The 22743-nt window shown below is 43.6% G+C and overlaps 1 protein-coding gene across 3 annotated transcripts in view; it reads left to right on the top strand.

Annotated features, from left to right (window-relative positions):
* Positions 1-22743, top strand: part of GNAO1 (G protein subunit alpha o1) — a 172605-nt gene that overhangs the window by 135432 nt on the left and 14430 nt on the right. The window contains exons 5-8 of one of the 3 annotated variants that reach the window (XM_053399463.1): positions 2187-2315; positions 3468-3597; positions 12274-12427; positions 15075-15281. In XM_053399463.1, the coding sequence (XP_053255438.1) occupies positions 2187-2315; positions 3468-3597; positions 12274-12427; positions 15075-15262 (601 nt within the window). In that variant the 3' untranslated portion in view covers positions 15263-15281. Of the gene's footprint in view, positions 1-2186; positions 2316-3467; positions 3598-12273; positions 12428-15074; positions 15282-22743 lie in introns of those variants that run through there. The other 2 variants (XM_053399465.1, XM_053399464.1) reach the window with 2 other exon arrangements.

Below are 22743 nucleotides of genomic sequence, written 5' to 3'. Positions count from 1 at the left end.
ACTAGCCCATACTTTTTGGAGAGAGGGGTGGTTTGGATTAATATTCTGCCTTCTTGATGGCTCAGGGCCCCAACAACTGCTCCAATGTGACAGTCGAATGAGCCAGATGCCAACAGCTACATAACAGAACTGTCATCTTCAGCAGGGCTAATATGTTCAAAAGCCATTCTGTAATTTAAAAAAAGTAATTACATGCAATGCAGTCTACCTGAGGTCACATGCAAATAATAAGTAGGCATATGATAATGCCAGTGGTTATGACTCTTCCCTGCTGATGATATATGAAATTCTATGAGAATCCTGGTTGCCCTGGGCATGTACCCTCAAGCCACAGTCATCTCTGGAAAATAGGTGTTAGCTGGTTAGTCTACTATGTCCTTTGCCACACCGGCTTTGCTGGCTAGGCCTGGAAGTAGTCCAAGACATCTGGAGGGCACCAGGCTATCTCAAGCTGGCAAAGTGCTTCAGAAACTCTTGTTGGCCAGAGATGACGTTGGTGAGAAGAAATGCATGTATTCATTTATCCGTGGTGCCTCTACCATACCACTTTAACTCACTTAAATAATGTCTCTGCGCAGCCTAAAAAAATGGAAAGAGGAAAATCTTTCTGCTAGGCTGAATGCTAACATGTGAAGATGTCCAGAAGGGCATTTCCTGATATGGTTTCCTGCTTTTCTTCCTATAGCTCAGCCACTCTCTTTCCTACTGTGCCCCAAGAGATGTAATTTTGCCTTCAGCAGCAAACTGCAATAGAGCTTTCCGCTTGCTCACCCCGCTAATGACTGACTCATAAAATGGTACTCTGTTGCAATACAAAACATTTAAGAAGATAAGATCAATACATTCAGGCTGTGCATATGGGTTGAGGACTTGTATCAGAAGCATCCTCGATTGGTTTCAGAGTCACTCTGTATTTCCAGTTCAGCTTATTATTCAGGACCAAATTAGATCTGTTAAAAACAAAGCTCTTTTTTCCCTTTCTCACAGAAGTGGATCAAATTTGCAGGCATAATAGCCCTCCAGTGGATTAAGCTGTACAATCTGTAGGCAGATATAATCAGGGGTTTTGTGCAGGGCAGCTTTAAAGTTTGATTTTTTAAAACGGAAAAGAAAGGAAATCTATTTTATTTTCTGCCAGACTTTGATGCAATTTACAGGTATGATCACCCTTTCCTCTCTGAGGGCACAAAGCCTGCAAAATTTCAGAATTATAGCTGCAGCTGTTCTCCAGACTACCACAGGAATGTGGCCCTCCAGGCCTTCCTATCTGGCCCTTGAAGCTCTTTCCAGACCAAACCCTCCATTGGCACTGCTTCATGTCCTAAGAGTTCTTGCCTGGCTGCAATGCATCCTTGAATTCTGATAATGCATCTTACTTGTCTGGACAAAATATGGGGGATATATGAGCATGTGACCCACCACTGGCATGTGGCCCTCAGAAAGGAATGTGGCCCTTGAACTGAAAAAGGTTTTCCTTCCATACTTTACCACTTGGGGATTGGCACCATAGGAATCATAGCAGCAAGGTAGAGAAGGGAACATATATCCCAGGAAAGACTGGAATGGGGAAATGTTGGAGGGCGGACTTCAAACCTCCATCATAGACTTGAGCGGGGCGGATACATCTACTTTCCCCTGGAAGCAAGAGATCTCTGTTGACTTGAATAGAGGAAGCGGTGGCAGTGGAGAAAAAATGGCATAGACCTACATGTCCGTTGAATCTCTCTGAACAACTGCATAAGTAATTTATAACATGCAGGGCTTTTTTCAGCTGGAACTCATGGAAACTCAGTTCTGGCACATCTCAGGTGGGTGCCATTGCCATTCTAAGAGAATGAGTTCTGGCATCTCTTTTTCTAGAAAAATAGCACTTCTTATTTCTTTCATTCATTGATTTTCTATGCCACACTTCATCCGAGGATCACTGGACAATTTACAATATAAAACCAAAAAAGGATGTAATATAGTAACAAACAAAAACAATAACACCCCCCCTTCTCCCTCACAGTATATTTATATGTGGTTTAATTCTGTTCTTTGTTGTTTAAATAACTTCTGACATTTAGAAGTATGTTTTCCCAAAGAGAATTTTCTCCCCTTAAGCATCAATGAAAAACATTGCGGCGTATTTTATCCTTATAACTCATATATCCTTATGCTTTTCCTTAATGTTTTCCACTTTACAGCTACCTAGACAGCTTAGATCGAATCGGAGGTGCTGACTACCAGCCTACAGAGCAAGACATCCTTCGAACCAGGGTCAAAACAACTGGCATTGTAGAAACCCATTTCACATTCAAAAACCTCCACTTCCGGTTAGTGTGATGTGAAAATGCAAACAGATTATCATGACTATGCAAAGAAAATTCCAACCTGAATTAACAAAGGCCAGCTCATGCTATAAATGTGTAATATGACAGCGTCATGAAACTTTATTTATGCACATTCTTTGTAGCTTCCTGTCTAAAGACATTGAAAAGGAATGGACAATGGAACATGAGGTAGAAACATGCCAAGCAATAGCATTAAAGAACTCTGAAACCATCAAGATTTAAACAGCAAATGAGATTAAACAGCAGCACTAACCTTCACACACAAAAAGTTCCAAAATCAAAATGACTAAGGGCAAGTCCAGGTGGGGTATCTATTGACACAGAAGTTGGTTGTTAGCGCGCACTTTCTAGTATCATTCTCCTGTCACTTTTCTAACTGCTAATAAATCTTAAAAGAAAATGTGATGGGAAAGGTGATGGACTATATGAGCTTGGCAGAGATGACGAGCAGAATCCGAGACCAGGGAAGAGAAGCGGCGGAAGAAGAATGGAAAAAGTTCAAGGACTATTTAAAGAAACATTATAAAATTAATGACAGTTAGAATGATGCTGGATTAAAATAAATGGTTACTATTAGTAATGGTCATGACAAAGAGAATAAGGGTGATTAGTATAAATTTATAACAAAATAAGGCAAGATTTCGCTGAATAATTGTAAGAATCTGGAATACAGAAACGAGAAGTAAGAGGAGGTCGTGGAAGTAAGGTTTAGAAATTGGGTTATGAAATGGTACTTGTTTTATGTTTTACTATTGTTTGATGTTTGTTTATGTATGTTTTGTTTCTGTTATATAAAAAACTGTTCAATAAAAATATTATAAAAAAAAAAAAAGAAAATGTGATGGGAAATGGCACTGATGTGTGTGGAATGACCACTAGCTGGCAATGACTGGGGAGCTTGAGGCCCAGGAGCTGAATGCAGCCTCCAAGCCTCTCTACCTGTCCCTTAGAACTCTCTGGAGGCCACACCCATTTCCTTAGGTTGATCTATAAAAACAACAACTCCCCTGTAATTTCCACCATCAGTTCTAGTCCTGTGCTCTGGCGCAGCAGAGAACGATGCTTGGTCTTGTGGGACTAGCCATGCAATTCTTTGGATACTGGGCATAATGAAGGGTTGTGTTTCTTCCTCAGGCTGTTTGATGTTGGAGGTCAGAGGTCAGAACGTAAGAAATGGATCCACTGTTTTGAGGATGTCACAGCAATCATTTTCTGTGTCGCGCTGAGCGGGTATGACCAAGTGCTCCATGAAGATGAAACTACGGTGAGTATTCTCTGGGCGGAAGAGTTCCCTGAGATAGCCTTGCTTTTCTACTTACTGCATTTGTTCCAAGGTCATCTCACAAACCGTCCTCAGTTCTGAGACCAAAAGGATCTAACAGATATACTTTATTACTCACATGTCTTCCTTTGACTCTTAAATGCTATGGAGACCCCATTCTACCACCAACAGCTGGATTTAAGTCTTCCATTCCGCAGGATGGCGTTAGCACAGGTAACTTGCACGCTTTCACTTGGTCCAGAATTTGACCACAAAATCTGTTCCCCTTTCTCTTTGGCTACCCCAAGCCAAGTGCCCCTGGTGCAGAAGGGTCTCCCTTTGAACAGAAGCTCTTCAGGAACCTTAAAGAGTGGTTATTCTTGATTACTGTTCTGCCCACAGAGAACTTGCGAAACAGAAGAGGGGGTGGATATGGGTTCCTGACCCAGATTGCTTATAGCATGACAACAAACCAGAAGAGAGTTAGAAAAGGACAGGCCTAAGAAATGGAAGCTGAATGTGAGCAAGTGACATTTTTACCCAGAAGTTCTGGTGATGCCTGTTCTTTGGTTATTGTGTGGATTTATGCAATCACTTTTCCACTTTAAAAACAAATGACAAGGCAGGGCCGGGGCCAGGTGCACATGAGCAAAAGGGGTGTTCCCAATAGGTTGAAGAGGAGGCTGAGAAGTTGTTCATTTGTTGGTTTGCTATGCATTTGGCAAGAGATCATATTTCATGAGTGCTCATGAGGAACAGGCTTTTGTCTATGTCTGGAATTGTGTCCCGTGCGCAAGAGATGTTTTCTTGGGTCTTTTTGGTGCCAAATCAGGAAATAGAAAATAAAAGGTAGAGAGAAAGCTTATCTCTGAAGCAGTGAAAACTCTTATTTTGTCTGATGGTTGCAAGAATTTTACAGCAGTGTTTCAAAATGCTTAAAAGAGGAAAACTATACTGTAAATGGAGAGCACAGGGGTAGAGGAGCAGCCCTAGCTGAGGTTTAGCTCCCATGAGAAGACACTAAGCAAAGAACGTATCAAAAATATATGTAATATGATTGCAGCTTTGTAGTCTTGACCTTAAATGTATATTACTTGCCGTGTTTGAGTGTTATGTCTGAACTACGGATAGGGGAGAATTTTGACTCAGTTCACATTTAAAAGCAAACGTACCAAATGCACACTTTCTGAAACAATATGCAAACCAAAACAAAGCTGTCCTTCAAAATTTGCAGTATTCCAAATTTTGCAATATGGTTCTTCATCCATAAATGTACAGTCATACCTTGGAACTCAAACGCCTTGGCTCCTGAACAAATCACCTCCCGAACAATCGAAACCCAGAAGTGAGTGTTCTGCTTTTGGAACGGTTTTCAGAAGCCGAACGTCCAGTGCGGCTTCCACAGCTTCCGATTGGCTGCAGGACGCTACTGCAGCCAATTGGAAGCCACACCTTAGTTTTGAACGGTTCCGGGAGTCGAACGGACTCCCGGAACACATTCTGTTTGAGAACCAAGGTACAACTGTATATGTTAGGATAGACTGCATATATAATCATATATTAGTGGGCATAACATGCAGAAATGCATTCTACGTGGGGGAATAGCTTTTGCTGCTGATCTATGGCCCTCCTTCACACCTTCTTGCTGAATTGGGGGAAGTCTCCTGTGGGAACAAGGGTGTGGGGCTTGAGTGTTTAGCCCACAGTCCTCTTTGTGCATTCACAGCAAATGTCTGAAGAGGACCATGGGAGATTTTAAACAAGTGACCAGTGCTGCTTTTGTACAAGTTAACTTCAACCACAGCTTCTAGCAGAATTGGAATGAAGGTTCTGCCACCTCTTTAGAATCTGGGGAAGATCAGAAGGCAGAGGTTTTATTCTCTTAAAAGTAATCTGGGGGTTTGTTTTTTTTAATGGTTTGAAGCCATTCAAAATGAATACATCAGGAAAAAGAGGAGGGAATGAATTGCCTAGTGATACTTGCAGCAAAGGTTAGCTCATCATGTGCTCAGCTGGCAAGGATAGCAAGGAGTCCTTCTGTGATTCAGCTCTTCCTCCACACTACTTCACGGTTGCTGCTACATTCATAAGCATTTTAGAAGAGGCATTGTTCCCACATTCGCCTTGCATTTTTTATCCCCTTTGAACTACAGCTCACTCGAACTATAAATAAGTATGGAATACAGAAAGTGAAAATAGACATATGGAATCGCAGGTGGGAGAGTGCTGTTACCCTCTTATTTTTCTTGTGGGCTTCCAGTGAAGATAGCCGGTTGGCCGCTGCCAGAACAGGATGCTGATTTGGTCAAGATCCAGGGATCCTCTGATGTTCTTATGCTTGCAGACACACACAACTGCAGGAGGAGGGATAGAACTGTGCTTCTGATTAGAAGTATATTCCACATAAACCATCCCAGGCACTGTGGCAGGGCCACCTCCAGGGAAGTGCAGGGCTTGGAGCAAATCAGACTCACGACCCTCCCACCTTACCACTGTAGGATGTGTCCTCCAATGTTGCCCCCACTCTTATTCCTCCTCTGCTTTTAAGGGGATTTACAGGTCCAGATGGAACGCTGCTACCTGCAATGTTACCTTCTGGCCATCTTCAGTGCTAAAGAGGAGCAGAGATCAAGCTACCATCACGTTAGCACAGAGGGTAATTAGCCTGGGTCCCTCTGCTCACTTTCCATGTTCAAGACATATTGAGCATTACTAGTTGGTATGGCAGTAGGCAGGGAAGGCAGCACTAGGTGGATCCAGAACCAATGACAGCAGAGCCAACAAATTCTAGTTGTGCCCCTCTCCTCCTCCCTGTTGTGTTCTACCAGGGCAACCCCAAGATTAAGGAGGAGGAGGATGTTGACAGGCAGTTCCATTGGTTGCAAATAGGAAGGCTGGCTGAGGGCAGAATGGTGGTGGTGGGGCCATGCCCCATTCACTCTCATGGCCCAGTCTCCACTGCTTACAACAATCTGTTCTGAGAATCTTCTTATCTTCATCTCTGAACTGCATCATGCACTTTCACTGCGAGCAGGATTTGTACCGTTGCAAGGGCCTGCGAATTATTTCCCCGGTAGCAGTTTCTGTGCGTGCTTGTCTTTTGTCCAGTCTGCATTCGAGTAACTAAGCTGCATGGGGGACCATGGCGTTGCTCTTTCTTTACCTGTCAGCTGGTGTCTTTGCGGCCTTCCTTAGCTATAAGGAATGTTCTTACGAAAGAAATAGGTGTATCAAACGGTATTAAAACAGGATGCGGGCACTTGGGTGGCGCACTCTATAATCAATCTTGCTGAATGGCGTGTTTGAAAGAGTGGGCGGGGGGAGCTCTCTCAGCCCCTCCCCGTCATATGCAGGCAGTGTGATTGCAGTACAAGTTGCTTATATTTAATAATCTGTACTCACACCTCTGTTTTAACCTCTTCTGATTCTTTTTCTAATTCTAATATGGCAGCAAAACTAAAACAACAGTAAGTATTGTTACCGTTACAGGAATGTTATGAACAAAAATGAAGGTGCTTCTAATGTCATTGTAGACTTGACATTCATGACTTTGCCGAATGGTGGGGAACAAGGAGCATGGACCCAAGCAGTGACTTATGAACTCTACCTTAAAGATGCCTGCATTTGGTCCACACTAAAGATACCATCATGAACACAACACAAATATTTCTTCTCTGAGGGGTGGCAATTCCAACATATTATAAGTATTTTATGCTTTACCATCTTCAACTCTCTTCTTTCCTCCATTTAACAGGATCAGTTGAAATAACCATTTTAAGGTGTTTTTTCCCCCAATACTTGTTTTGAAACCTGGCAAAGGGCGTCAACATCTCTAATACACTTGTAATGAGACTTGCTTGTATTTTTGCTTATGTAGAATATACATTCTTGGTACAGCTTACAGGAAAACCAATAAACTTGGGATTCATCCAGTTAAGAAAACAGTGGATTTTCCCATCCCTGTCAAACAAAACAACATTGGGGTAATTCTACCATGAAAGGATTTCAGACCCCTGTTTGTATTAGCTGTTGCCTTTAGTACTTGTTCCAGCTTTTAGATGTGGTCCATTGGGCAACTTGGTCCAGGACAGCCTGGAATAGAGCTGCTGGATAATATAGTAGGGGGTATCTTATGGACTGGGCCAGGTAAATGTAATGGCTGTCTTGCAGTGTCTTAAAATTCCTCCATTCAGCTACAGGTGTCAGGTGTGGGGTCTAAAATCAGATTATGGAGTGTTCAGGCAACTCTCTCTCTCTCTCTCTCTCTCTCTCTCTCTCTATATATATATATATATATATATCCCCAAAGATGTTTGTGGTCACTAAGGGATGGGAATCCACTGGGATAGCACTGAGCTCAACATTTTGTGGAAGGAACAACCCTACCATCAGGCAGACTGAGGGAGGCACCTCAGGTGGCAGATTCTGTGAGGCTGGCAGTAGGGGTGGGTTGTTGGAGAACAGAACAGCAGGCTCTGCTCCCCTTAGGTGTGGTGGACCCGTGCTAAAGGAACATTTAAATGCGAGTCTGGTTGGTCTCATGGAATGGGTATGGGAAATAATTTGTGCTCTACCTCAGACAGCAAAATTTATTAGACAGGCAATTTCCTTGGACTAAGCAACCACATCACTCTTTGGGAAAGACTAAAGAAAACCCAAGAAATCTTGCTCTTGGAAACTATGGTGGCAGTGAATTTTACTGCAGATAAAATTTAGGCAAACTAGATTCCCACTGGATTTGCCTAAATTCAACAACTGAGATTTCACACTAGTTTAAAGGGGGGGCGCTGCACAAGACTGCACATAGCATACTTTCACATAAAGATGGGGGTGGGGAATAACCTGGACTTACTCAGCACACCCAACACCTAGAAGTATAAGTGTCTGAAAACAGGCTAATGCCACCCACTACCTATCCTCAGGGTAGATGCCAGAAACAATGACCACATATTGGTGCTGCAACCCGTACATGGGAAGATGCAATGTTGGTGTAAGAGATCAGACATCTCCTCATCTTTTCTTCTCCCTGGAAAAGACACAATTCTCTCAAGTTTCTAGTTATGCACTAAATTGAGCGCTATTAAGAGGCATCCTTTGTAGTGCTGCATCTGCTGTACAACCCAGAATTTCACCTGTAGTATGTTTCAATGGGTGTTGTCCTTGCTCTTTCCTTCCCTGCAGGCAAGATGTTGAAATATTTCCTTGACCATTTGGTTCTTCTGTTTTCATGCAGATACAATGATCCAGTCTCACTGCTGAGTTTTAGCTTTACATTATTCCTATTATTGTTATTATGCAAGTACAAAAATTAAGAATGCAAGCAGCAATACATCCATATGCACATAAACAGATGCCATGCACATATATAAGAGCACAGTCACCAAGCCACATACTAAGAAGTCATATTTGTGACAGCACTGAAAACACTCTGCCAGCATTAATGTTCGTTCTGATCTGTCTGTCTTCCTAAATGACAAAGGGGACCTAGCACATCTCACATGATTCACAAGAATCATTCTTTAATCTCAAGAAAATGTTTTGTATCTGTTAAAGCAAGGCTGGGGGTATTGGAAGTGGGTACTAGTAATCGGTGTGTAATGATGACACCTGGGCCCTTTACACCAGTAGTTGCAATGACCCAGGGAGTCATAGCAGCAGGAAGCAAGCCTAGCAAATTGGACCCTGGTGTATATTTCAGGGATCTCAAACTGATCCTTGGCTGTGGCTGCAGATAGATGTGGGCGTAAGGCATGGCTGGTAGCCATAGATGTGGCAACAAGGCAGTCTCACCCGATAATGAGGGATGGGGGAGAAATTTGATTCATTTCTCATTTAAAGGCAGGCCTATAGAATTCGCATATTGCGAAACAATATGTGAACCAAAACACAGGCATTCCTCGAAATTCTCACTCCTCTGAATATTGCACTGCAGCTCTTCAACCAAGTAATGCGTACAAAATGCATACACTATAAAGTGTGCCATATATATATATACTAGTGAAAATAACACACAAAAATGCATTATATTCAAGAAAACTGCTTTGCAAAAATGAGCATATTAAGTAACATTTTTTTACAAAAATGTGTAAATCAGTAGGAAATTCGCACTAAAATAGTAATTAATTTTCATGAAGACTTAAAAAAAAATCTCAAACTGGTGTGGAATTGTGGAGAACTGGAGACTGTGGAAATGAGAGCCTGAGAGGAGCAAATTAATGACTTGCCTGTGTAGCAACTTCAGAGAACCCACATTCCACATTGAAACATGTCAGAGATTATGTTGGAGTGGATTTCTGGGGTATGTTGTAGCACAAACAGTTCACATGGGGCACTGGCTAAGCCTCCTGAACCTCACCATTGCTCTTCTTGAACAGAGAGTAAACCTTAGAATGCACCCAGGACTAGGGCTGGAGAAGAATTTCCTTTGGTCCGCCTTGCAAAGTGAACTTTCCTAATCTTCCTGGACTAGTACACAGATCTGAATGTCATTATCCTTAGGATTTTGCAGCTCTTTGAATTTTATGATAATAGTTCTCTGCTTAAAATAATACCAAAATGCTTTTCAAAATACATATTTTAGAATACCTTTTTTTAAAAAAACATACAGAAATTCATATTAAAATGCCTTTCTAAATATGAGCTTCTGTATGGGTTTTTTATTTTTAAAAAAATACTAATTTGCAGATTGCTGGGAAAACAGGACAGAATGGACTTATGACAGAATGGACACATGTGACAGTCAGCTGATCAGTCCATCCTGACCTGTATTCCCACAAAGCTATCCATTGGATGGGTAAGCAAGATGTCTCTCAGGGAAGTTTGTTCAGCATTGCTGGCCATCTTCTCATTGAGGAACCCCTGGAAAGCTTCCAAGGAACTCTGGCTCCCTGGAGCACAGTTTGGAAACCAATGCCTTGGTGACTGCAACTAAGAAACCACAGTCTAGCCCAGCGTTGCCCAACCTGGTACTCTCTGCACATTTCAAACAATAACTTCCATCCATCTCAGGCAGCACAGCCATTTTGGACGGCATCTCTCCCCCACCCCACCCCAGCCATCACCACCATTTGGACTTTTGTCAGCTCCAGCCGGCAGGTCTGAAGGAAAACAAAATGGGGACAGCCGGTCAAGTGATACTATGCAATCTTTTCAGGTTGGGTGGGGAGTCAGTTACATTCCTGCTATTCCAAAGGCACTTCCATTAGCTATGCGGAACACATTTATGTCTGTCCTCTTTCTTTTGTCGGTTATAATTTGTACCAGTCGTTTGCGGCGGGGAACTGCCACACTTTGAGGAGCTGCTGCCGATGTCAAACAGGAAAGCTCTCTGTTCTGTAACCTGCTTTGCCTTTTGATAATCCCTTGGCTCTTTGGGTTGGCTTCGACCTCCGTCGCGGCTGCTTCTCTCTGCTATTCCGTTTCCGGCCGGGAGAGGCGGCACAGCTCTCGCACCAAACTCCAGCAGGCCTCTACGCCATCACCACTTTTCCTCGGCCGTCTGATCTTTTCTAACCAAACAAAGGCCAAAATATTGAGATATTGAGAGACCCTCCAAATTTGGCAGGTATGAAGCTTCTCTTGAACCGAGAAAAAATAAAGAGTTGAAAGCAGCTGGAGGAACGGGACGCTGACAGGCTGACTTTGCTGTGAGCTCTTTCGGTATACACCAAACCCTGCAGCTTCTTAACCAATGCGGCAATTTTTATTTTACATCTTTTGTTTCACTTCATTATAATTATTATTCGTTGCATGAATTCCAACTAAAAAGCTGCCTTCCTTTTATTTGTGCATTTGTTGTTGTGGCCTTGCCAAAAAAAAAAAAAGACCCTTCCCAAAACACAAATCTAATCTTTTTTTCTTAAAGGCATGATTTAACATCAGCAAGGTTCTCTGCTGATCAGTGTTTTGGTTGTTCTTAAGTATTCTATCTTCTGCCTTTCTTCCTTCACCGCTCTCTTTTTTCCTTCAGTTCAGTTTCATTTATTTTCATTTTATTGTGATCTGCTTTCGATCAAACCATCTTCCAAAAAATTAAACAAATAAAGACTCGCACTAAAAAGCATCAACTGGAGAATGTCAGTACTAAACGAAATAACAAGCTTCTAAGACCAAAGCTCACGGCAAGGTCACTGCCAAAAAGATGTCGCCTTATGGTCTGCTTTCAACTCTCAATTAATTCAAGGATCTTACCAGTCCTTGGTTAATGTATTGACCAAATACGTGTCCCATACACACACCCCAATGAAATGATCAGCATTTTAACAAAGAATGTTCTAGAAAATCTGCATGACCCGCACTTTGGTTTCGATCTCTGACCTTTTAAGGGCAGGAGTTGTTTACACCACCGCCACTTGCCATACATGCATGGTGCATGATGAAATTTAGCTGAGCTGGAATCTTGTAAAAAAAAGAAAAAAGATGTGCTATGCAAAATCGACAGCTCTGTAAAAGTAAAAACTGCTACAGTGCTACTAACTGTACTTCAGATCTATAGGGATTGCATCTCTTTATGTATGTATACACATTTCCCAGTATGTATACATTGATTTATTACATCCACTGTTGTCTGCTTCCTTTTGTGTTATTACCCCCCCTTTATTATTAAATTTAGATGCTTCCCTACACATTGAAGGTGGTAGTAAAGCTCTTGCCTGACTTGCCATCTCCTTTGTGTTGCAGAACCGCATGCATGAGTCACTGAAGCTCTTCGATAGCATCTGTAACAACAAGTGGTTCACAGATACCTCCATCATTCTTTTCCTCAACAAGAAGGACATCTTTGAAGAGAAGATTAAGAAATCTGCATTGACTATCTGCTTTCCAGATTATACAGGTGAGAAAAACCTTCAATATATATATAAATATATATTAATAAAATATAATGCAGGAAGAGTGCGTTGTGATTCGGAAACCATTGCCCTGTAATTGATATCTTTATTTTGGCTGTTAAAAAAAAAGCACTGCTCTCCTTAGTTCAGCAGTGAGATGAGGAGACTGTGGTCCTTCAGATGTTTCTGGAGCACAGCTCCCATCATCCCTGACCATTGACCATGCTGGCTGGAGATTGATGGGTGTTCCTCATGGTGGCTCCATGGAATCTACGCATTCAAAGGAAGTATATATCTGAATTCCAGATACAATGGAACCTTGGTTTTTGAGTGTCTCAGAAGCCAAACGCTTCGGAAGCTGGAAGCCGAAAACCCAGAAGTAATTGCTCCCGTTTTTGAATGCACCTCGGAAGTCAAACGGCTTCCACTGCATGTTTTTCTTTTTTCTCAATGGTTTTTGCCAACTGCCCATTGCTCCTCAGTTTTCAAATGTTTCGGAAGTCAAACGGTCTTCTGGAACTGATTACGTTCTAACACCGAGGTTCCACTGTTCTACAGTGGTGCCCCGCAAGACGAATGCTTCGCAAAACGAAAAACGCGCAAGTCGAAAGGGTTTTTCCGTTTTTGCGTCGCTTCGCAAGACGATTTTCCCTATGGGCTTGCTTCGCAAGACGAAAACGTCTTGCGAGTTTGTTCGCTTTTTTCCTAAAGCCGCTTGAAGAGGCGCAGTTGCGACGGACCGTGCTTCGCAAGACGAAAAACATCGCAAGACGAAGAGACTCGCGGAACGAATTAATTTCGTCTTGCAAGGCACCACTGTAGTAACAAGCAGTAATAAAAGGCCGTTGGGGTTTTTTTTATCCCCAAAAGTATTTGGCTGGCTATTGCTGGACTAAATGGCTCTTGCTCTGATTAGGAAGGGCAGCTTTCTTAGGCGTTGTATGCTCACAGCACTGTGGGGAAGATGAGGAAGACCAAAGAGGGAGTGGCTCATGGTAATCAGACACAAAAGCTTTCACATCAAGGTTGCTCTGCTGGTGCAAAAATCATGTCACCAACATGAGCTGAGTTAGCTCCAGGTTTGCATGAGGAGGGGTTGGAAATAAGGAAACAGGCTGTGTTTGCACAAATGGTGAGCCAAGAAACTTGGCTTAAGAAATCACCCCACATGAGAGCTGCAGGCTGATGCATGTCATCCAAGCACTCCTATTTTGCTTCTCCCTGTTGCATGGGGGGAACTTTTTTCTGCCTGATGGCCACCTTCTCTTCTAAGTAGCCTTCTGAGGGCCACGTGTCAGTGGTGAGTTAGGGTTAGAGGCAAATTGAACCTCCTGGTGGGCCAAGATTGGCCCCCAGGGTGCAGGATCCACACCCCTGTTTTAAGGATGGATGTGCAGAAATGTGGTGTCAGCACCATAATGCTTCTTGATCTCAGTTATGACAATGATTACATTGTATTGATGACAATGGTGATAGTACCACAATGCTAATGTTATTATTAATATGAATACATTAGCAATGATGTTGGTGATGACATCCCATCAGCTTACATGACTGGTTATGTGGCAAAAAGGGAAATCTCTGCCCTCAGTGAAATTACAGTGATTTTCAGAGTGTGTTCCAGTAAACTCTGGGCTTCCTGGAGGCTTATTAGTGGTTGCTCTGTGAAAAGATGAGCAAGACAGGACATGTAGGAAGGCAGGATGTTCAATAATGTAGCATGCTTCTTCTCATAAATCGATTCAAATGCTGAGAGTGAGTGTAGGGGAACTCTGCTGAAAACCAGCCTCAAGGCTCCATGTTCAAATCTCACATCGTCTCTGAATTTACTCAGCAGCTCTAAGTGAGCCACTATCCCCATCTGTAATATGGGCCTCCGTTACAGCCTTTTCATGAGAATTACCTGCAGGCAAGCTGCACATTACATTATTTGTGTGCCTGCAGTCAAGGTGCTTTGGGTTTTATAAATTTTAAATTGCAGTTGTGGGATGAAGTATGGGTGATTAGGAGGATGGGGTGTAGGGGAAGCTTCCCTAACCCCTGTGAAAAATCCCTTCTCTCCCCACCCCCGGACCCTCACACCCCCACACAGGCCTACTGCTATCTCTGGGATGGAAACTTACACTGGCATTAACTGCAAGGAGTGGGGATTTTAATGAGGTCAAATCTATCTTCCCCCACAAAACTGCAAACCCAGTCCTAACCAGGCATTTCAGTAACTGCAATTTAAACTTGGAAAAATGAAGCATGTTCATTGCATTCACACAATTAACGTAACATGTTGTTTGGCTTCCAGATAACATATGTGAAGTGTTTTGAACACTGTATAGATGCTAAGAGTGACCATAAATTGCATCATCCAGAGCTCATCAGTATTACTAACTGAACTGAGGACTATAAAGCACAATTTGCACAGGGTGTGTGTGTTCTGTATGTATGTATGTGTGTGTGTGTGTGTGTGTGTGTGTGTGTGTGTAAAGAAGTTTGCTGCGAGTGTTGCAAAGACCCAAACTCTGGTTCTGCACAACTTCTATCCCCATTCCCACATGAGCTGGGTCCACCTCCAAGTGGAGTCAACTTGAGTTGGGTGGGCTTTGTGTTGCGTTCAGGACAACCTTGCTCCTGGCTTTCGTCTCTCTCTCTCTGTTGCAGGGCCCAGCTCTTTCACCGAAGCCGTGACTTACATCCAGTCCCAATACGAGAGCAAGAATAAGTCATCCAGCAAAGAGATCTATTCACACATCACTTGTGCCACCGATACCAACAACATCCAGTTTGTCTTTGATGCTGTAACTGATGTCATCATTGCCAACAATTTGCGTGGCTGCGGACTGTATTAAAGCCCTCTTCTTTCCTTTCTTCTTTTCCCTTTCTTCTCTTCCTTCCTGTTCACCCATTGGGGAAGCAATCCGTTCCCCCCTCTCAAATGTTAAGCCTACAACTGTTTTTGAGATGGGAGAGTCCAGTACCTACTTCAGTATTCATGCGGCGAAAAAAAAGATGTTGTGAAAGTAACACTGTCACTGTAAAGCTTTGCATTCACAGGACGGTTTTATCATGCACACATTGGGGGGCAGGGGGAGCGGGGAGGTAGCCTGTTGCCCCTTCTGAAATGAAGAGGAAGAGAAAGCAAAATGACCCTCTTTCCTGACTCTCCAAACAGAAGAAAATCCAGCACTCATTCCCCTTTCCCTTTCCCCTGCTTTTGAAAATGCTTTGATGGCATTCTCTGCAACAGGAGCCAATATTGAAACTCATGTAAAGGAGGCTTCACTAAGGCCCTCAGTATATGTGTTTCAAGAGCCAAGTTGTTATCATTATTTCTTAAGAAGGCAATCCAAAGCCTTAAGTGTTTGACATTGAAGGGACAAACTTCAATGTACTGTGGCAGATGTGCGGATAAGATCTCCAGTGGGTTTCTTAAAAAAAGTGTTAGTGGCGACTTCCGAAGATGGAGGGGCTGATTTGGGATGGGACCAAGAGGACTGAAGCCTAGTTCTTTTTGTTCTTGTGTTTCAATTTTTCAGTTAAACCCCACACCACACCACCCCAAAAAAAGAAAAAACACTAAAGCTGACGTTTGATCTGTGAGGTAAAGCATACTGGTATCAGATATCTATATGTTTTGCTCCATGGAATAAATAGCAGTTTTTTGGTGAAATGGCTCAGATTGAGCACCCCTTCAGAGCTGTGGTTTTTTGTTTTTGCCAGTGTCTTCTGCACCATGTCATGGACACTTGAATAGTGCATTAGTGGCAGATTTATAGTGGACAGTCTGCACATCATTCTGCTTTATTAGTTGCTCTGCAATGCTTTGTGAGTGTTACCAACCCATTATTGTCACCTGGCAAGCCATTCTTGTACTGTAGTGCCAAAAAAAAAAAGTGTGGGAAGGAGCGGGGGACCTAGGAGCATTTGTGGTATGAAAACTTACAGGGTTTTAGCAGGAAGTGAGGAAGCATGGCACCCATTGCAAACAAAGCAATATGTCCACCCCTGAACTTTTGCAGAAACAAGCTATGTTGAAAGCAAGTTCATGTATAACTGCCTGAACCTTGATGAATGCTCATTGAAAAGACTTCTCGGCCACATAAACACACAGGTACACACACACCTTATTTGCAGATCTCCCAGTATCACATTTGGTTTTGCCCAAAATACGTATTGGAGCATCATGAAATGTTGATTCTCCAAAGCAAGCCAATAGGGACCTCCCCAGTTTCCATCTCCTTTTTCCTAGTTCCTTAAGAAGGTCAAATAATCTGGAGATACACTGAAACTCAAGTTTCTATTTCAAAATCAGATGGACAGGATTGTATGGCTTAGATTGAGGTCTGAGGGTTGGGGGGGGCATGTTAGTTGCTTCCAAAATTAAAAATGGAATGCCTGAAGAAGTCATACTGAAGTGCCTCTTAATAGAACAGGTCCAAATATAAGTGTATAGTGGAATATAGTTGGTAATTGTGGAATAACCTAAGGTCATTTGATTATCAGGGTCCTTTGGTGAGAAAAGACAATAATGGCAAACACATTTCTCTGAGATTTTTTTGCCCCACCCCCACCGCCGTCACCACCTTTTTTTTGCAAGCACAGCCACAAGGAAGACAGGCAAATGACAGTTGCTTATTATGGGATCAGTGTCCCTCAGAAATGCACTTTTTTTGCTTTGTTTTTGCATCAGAATGCAATCTCCCCACCCTCCATTTAACCTGCATTTGCCATTTCTGCTTAGAATCTGATAAACTAAAACACAAAACCTGTTGCAAATAACCCGTCTGTGATATTTCAATAACCTGCTTGCAAATTTCGCCCTTGCCTAGAAACTCCCAGTGTGGGCTGTGTTCTAGTGTGGATTCCAATGGTAGGGATGCTTCTCCACATTTCCTTCTGGGCAGCCTGGGGTGGGGCACGTGCCACTGGTGGGGGCAGAGACAAAAGCAAAAATGGGAGAAGCAACACTTGTTAATTTGACCTTTGTGCAATAGGCAAAGTTTCTGAAAATTCACCCACCCTTCTCTATCCTCCATCTAGGCATTCAAGAGGCATTGCCAAAGTTCAAGATTATATTCTAAGTGGGCCTGAACTTCCCCGTTCTTAATGTCCCCCACTCAGATGATAAGAAAACCCACATAAATCAGCCCTGGGAGATGTTGCAGAGTTCCCTCCAGGGAGCAGAGGTTCCTCTGCAGCAGTTTGCCTGAAGGTAGAAAGTTAGAAAAACCCAGATCCAAATGCATCTACATTGCTAATAACAGTTTTTACCTCAGTCTTTTGAAAGTGTTCATCGTCGTTTCAAATCTGTCTTTGTGGTAGATTTGCTTTGCTTTGTTTCTATTTATAACCCTTTCCACAGTGTTGTGGGGCAGTATGCTGATAAATTATTGTTTCTTAGACAGTCCTCAACTATTAATTGGTAAAAGTGCTTGTGAACCACCTTGTAGGAATTGTGTGGTTTCAGTTATGTGTGTTTACTCATCAGATTTATAGGAGGCGTGGGTTGTGTGGGTATGGGTGCATGCATGTTTGCAAGAGACAGATTCACACATTGTGTGCTTGACCCAGTATAGAGGCCCAGTGACAGCGGTGTTACTGCTAAATTCTGATGTGTCAAAAAATTCAGGCAGCTGTGTTGATCTATTGTATTATAACCGCCGCCACCCCCCCCTGCCCCCGTCATAGAACAGTGCACTCATTTCCATATTATTTGCGAATTGATTTTTTCTGGAAGCAGATGACACAGAAATTAGCACTAGGCTTGCAATATATTCTACTATAGTTCTGGGAGTGGCTTTTATGACATGTCAAAGCTCAAATATAATGTGTAAGTTAATAGTTAGGGGGAAATTGTGAAACAGAATAAACCGCCATTTGAATGCAGGCACTGTGTCAGGGTATCATGCAGAGGCGAGGGGTTGAGGCCTACACACACACACACATTTTCAAGGAGGGGCTGGGCAGATCCTGTGTCTTCAGGTAGTTGCTGCTATCCTCAAGCCCCTTTTCCAGTGCCCTGATGAGTGCCAGGCAACCACAATTGCAATTGCCTTGAATGTCCCAGGGGGACGCTTCATTGCCCTGGTGCATTGTGGGCAAGGGTGAATGCCCAGAACCAGCCCTGCTTAGAGGGTTTGCACTTTTGCTTCAAGAGGGCCGTAAGCATGGCAAATTACACAAGGAACATTGTGGTGTGACACACACTTCTGGCAATACCATTTCTTGGCAGCTTACTGGGAAGTGGGGGGCAGTGACCCTAGTGCATGGGCAGGCTTAAAATGAATAAATAAGCAATCCAAGGATGGAATCAGGTCCAGTGGAAGACCGTAGGATTTGATCCAGAGCAGAGAGGGGTCAGGTGCAAGACTTGGTGGAGCAGGTGGGCAAGAGACAGGTAGGCAGAGAAGCAAGATTGGGAGGAAGAAGGAAGGGTCAGGAACTCAAGGAAGGTCTTGTAGGAAGGGCTGGGCAAGGAGAGGAAGAGGTCCAAGGACAGGTTGGTGGGTTTGGAAGTTGCAGGAGGAAGTAGCATAAGGCACACTCAATGCACAAGTTAGTCCTCCCTGTTTGGGAGGGACAGGGTTGCAGAGACTGGCAGCAATTCTCCAGGGTTTCAAGCAGAGGAAATTCTCAGCGCTACCTGGAGATGCCAGGGATTAAACTTGGAACCTTTGGCTTGAAAAGGGGATGCTCTGCCACTGAGCTGTGGTCCTTTCAGCTCCGCCTCATCCCAGGAGTTGCGCTTAGCTTTGCAGAAACCACTCTGGCATGCTTCCAAGTGTGTTCTCATTAAGGCTTCCCTCAGCCTTTCATGAAGCCTTCACCAAAGTTAGCCCTGGCATTCTCAACAAAGTACACAGTACGTGGTCATTGGGGGGGGGTAGGTTTCATTAAAGCAGATGTGTGCTCCCCAAATGAAAAAAGAACACATGCTAACACCTGAAGGCAGTAACTGTACTGTAGATAGAATGGCAGTAGCTTAGAGGTGCAGCACCTGCTTTGTATGCCAGAAGACCCAGGTTCAATCCCCCGTGTCTCCCAGCAAGGCTGGAGAGCCACTGCCAGGCAGTGCAGACCCTAATATGCTAGATAGGGCAGTGGTCTGACTTGGTGTAAGGAGCTCTCTAGGTTCCTATTTATCCCTCTTCAGTAGGCAGTGGTAGGTGGAGCCAGAGCCATTGGAGCTTCGCTCCATCCTTTCCCCCATCTCTTTTCCTTTCCCTTTCCCCTCTTCTCTATTCCCTCCCTTGATCTCTCTCGTTCTCCTAGCACAGCAGGCTGCCAGGAGGCTGGACAGATTCTATTTCTGAACTGATTGCTTGCAGAGGGCTGGAAATTATTCTGAGGGCCGCATGTGGTCTTCAGAAATCCTGGGGCTGTAGTCAGCAAATTGTCCTGGGATCAAGGCTGACCCTCCTCCTTAGCAAGGTGATGCAGCAGAGTGAAATGAGGAGGTAGATGAAGGCAGGGAGTGAAACTTTCTAAAGTGTTGACCTCCACTTAAGGATTTGGTACTTTCCTTCATGCACCAAAATGTCTTGAGCCATCATCGCTAGGGATCTCTAATGAAGAATTCTCAGCAGCCTCACCAAACTTCAGTTCCCAAGATTCCTTGAGGTTGAGCGAAGTTGTGGCCATTAAAGTGGTATAAAGCCAATTTGTCAATAGAGCAAGGGGCACCTTCAGTGATTTGTCTGTTGATTTTGGCGAAATCCTAATACGTTGGGATTAGTTTTTCATTAGATGAAGTTTTCATACACACACTCCAATGAGTCATCCACAAATTGTTCTTGCAGTGTTTATACCAATGCCCATGTGGACTTTTCAGTTTGGGTTTCCTCTGGAGTGTCAGCAAGCCAGATGCAGTTTCAGAATAATGTGTGGGTAGGTGAAGGTGACAGAAAGAGAGAAAACAAGAAATAGGAAAAGAGTCCGGGGAGGGTTAACCACCGGTAGAGGGAGTCCTGCTGATGCACATCAACTAGGAGCTCCCCCAGGGCCACCGATAGGGGTCTTGCCTTAGGCCCTAGCCTCCCCAGGCTTCGGACAGGGCCACACCCCCGGAATCCTTTAACGGAATACCCTTCAATGTGCGGGGGAGGTGATGGTGCTACCTCCCTCCTCTCTTCTCCAGCAATATTCCAATGCCAAACCTTATAAAGCTGTGACGATTTGCTACGAGGTAGGCGAAAAATTGTCCAGTGCCAATTTGCCAAGTGGAAAAAGTCCTACCAGGCCCTCAACGGCAACCAACCGAAGTACATAGCAAGGTCAAGAGATAAAAAACCTAAAGGGCAGGGGGGGGGAAACGGGAGCAGCTGGAAGCACGAAAAGGGGTGAGATTCCCGCTATGTCCTGCTTAAATCAAGCAGGCCACACACCCCAGAACAATCAGCTTGGTTGTCTGGGTAGTGATGCAGCTGGGAATCCTCCCCCCCCCCCCATTCCTGCAGGGCTGACCACACCCATGCGCACGTGAAGGGGTCGTGGGTGCCCATAACTCCACCTCCTCCTAAGGTGGAAGTGGCTTAACAAAGTTGAGCTGAAGCTAATTTGGACTGAAATGTGCATGCCTGGTATATGAATGTGAAATTTCGAAATAGATGGGATGTTTACTCTGATGAGTGAATTAAAAAATACAAATTTTGAGATGGAATTGTTTACATTTGTTCTATAACTTTGTCTGGGAGCTCAAGTCCCTGTGTCATTATGGATTATTGGTAGCCGAAGGTGAGTAAGGCTTGAGAAGCCCTACATTTCACTGCCAAACCTTGTAGCAGGACACCAAAATGTGAGCATTAAAAGACGGGACTCAGTATCCCAAACCATAACGGGCCTTGAACCCATAGAGATGTGGGGAAGAACTCTTAGATTTCCTCATCCCACATTTTCAAAGCAAACTTATGGGGAATCCTAGTTGTGCTCATTTTTAAGAGCACAAAATCAGGTAGTAATTGTTAGTAAAGCAAATGTTGTCTGAAATATGCTCCTGTACAAGATTAACAGAGTCCTGAGACCTCTTCTTTAATCTGCTATTGCCTTAATCTCATGGCAGTTGAACATGGCAGGACTTTGATCTCTCTCTCTTTCAAGAAGCAATATACTAGTTGCCCTTGTAAAGCTGTGCCACTACTAAAACCAGATGTGTGTCCATGTGATTAATATAGTGCCAAATTTTCAACCAACATTCCTCATGTTACAATGGCCCTCAACAAGGACTGTTAACAACCAGTGGAGGCTGATCTATGAACGAGGGTGAACAAGGCAGTGCCCGCCTGCCCCCACAGCCTCAGTCTGCCCTCAGTCAAGCTGCCTGCCTTTCCATTTGCGACCATTGGAACTGCCTGTCAGCTTTCTCCTCCTTAGTCTCTGTGTTGCCCTTGTAGAATTCAGCCGGGTGGAGGAGAATGGAGATAAAACTATAGTTGACCCCACCTGTCATTGCCTCTGGCGCCACCTACTGTTGACCTCTCTGCTTTGCTCCCTACCATCTCAGTAGGCACCAACCACCTCTGGTAACCACAGCAATCATATTCATTCCACTCTGCTCTTCCTTTCCTCTTTTCCATTGGCAGAATAGAGCAGTGCTGTTCTTGAAATGGCAATAACATACATTCAGTACCAAAGTAAATCCCTTTGTGGGGTCACTAAGAAAAAAAACACCAGCTTGTTTATTTAGTGTTTATGCCTTTTCCAACATTAATGTGCCTGTGATGCTCAGATTATGGGTGTACACATAGTCTGTGTTTTAAAGTAGTTGAAATTCTGCATCCAATAAATCCAATTTCTGTGCCAAGTTAAACTGGATACCACGATCTGTATGAATGATGTAAATTTAGCATATGTGCACAGTTTATTCTACTATTTTGCAAAATGCCTCTTGGAGTCGTCTTTTTAACAACAAGGGAGGGGCAAAGACATTAAAGCCTTTAAAGTCATCACCCACGCATGTTCAGATTCAAGCATATTGTCACAGCCATAAGAACTAGAAACTTAGTGGTTTGTTTGTTTGTTTGTTTGTTTGTTTGTTTGAATGAAAGTAGAGATTGGTAAGAAGTTAGTAGAATGTATGTATCTACCTTATATTCATGGATAGCAATTGCACAGCCGTTGTTGTGCAAATCTGACTGTGAATTCCTCCTGTGATACTGATGTCCCAATAATTATCCTCTGTCCAGATAAGCAAGAGGCCTTATGGGAGTTCAGGGACACATTCCAGCCAGGCAAGAAGGTGCGGGGTGAATCTGAGGAGGGTTGTGGCCTGGGGAAAAGGTGGTATGCTTTTGACACACACCCCTCAGGCCTAAGGTTCCCCACTGCTGCCTTA

This window comes from Podarcis raffonei, chromosome 8 (assembly GCF_027172205.1).
Source record: "Podarcis raffonei isolate rPodRaf1 chromosome 8, rPodRaf1.pri, whole genome shotgun sequence".
Classification (NCBI taxonomy): domain Eukaryota; kingdom Metazoa; phylum Chordata; class Lepidosauria; order Squamata; family Lacertidae; genus Podarcis; species Podarcis raffonei.
Note: the sequence above shows the minus strand (reverse complement) of the source record. Positions and strands in the feature narration are given on the sequence as shown.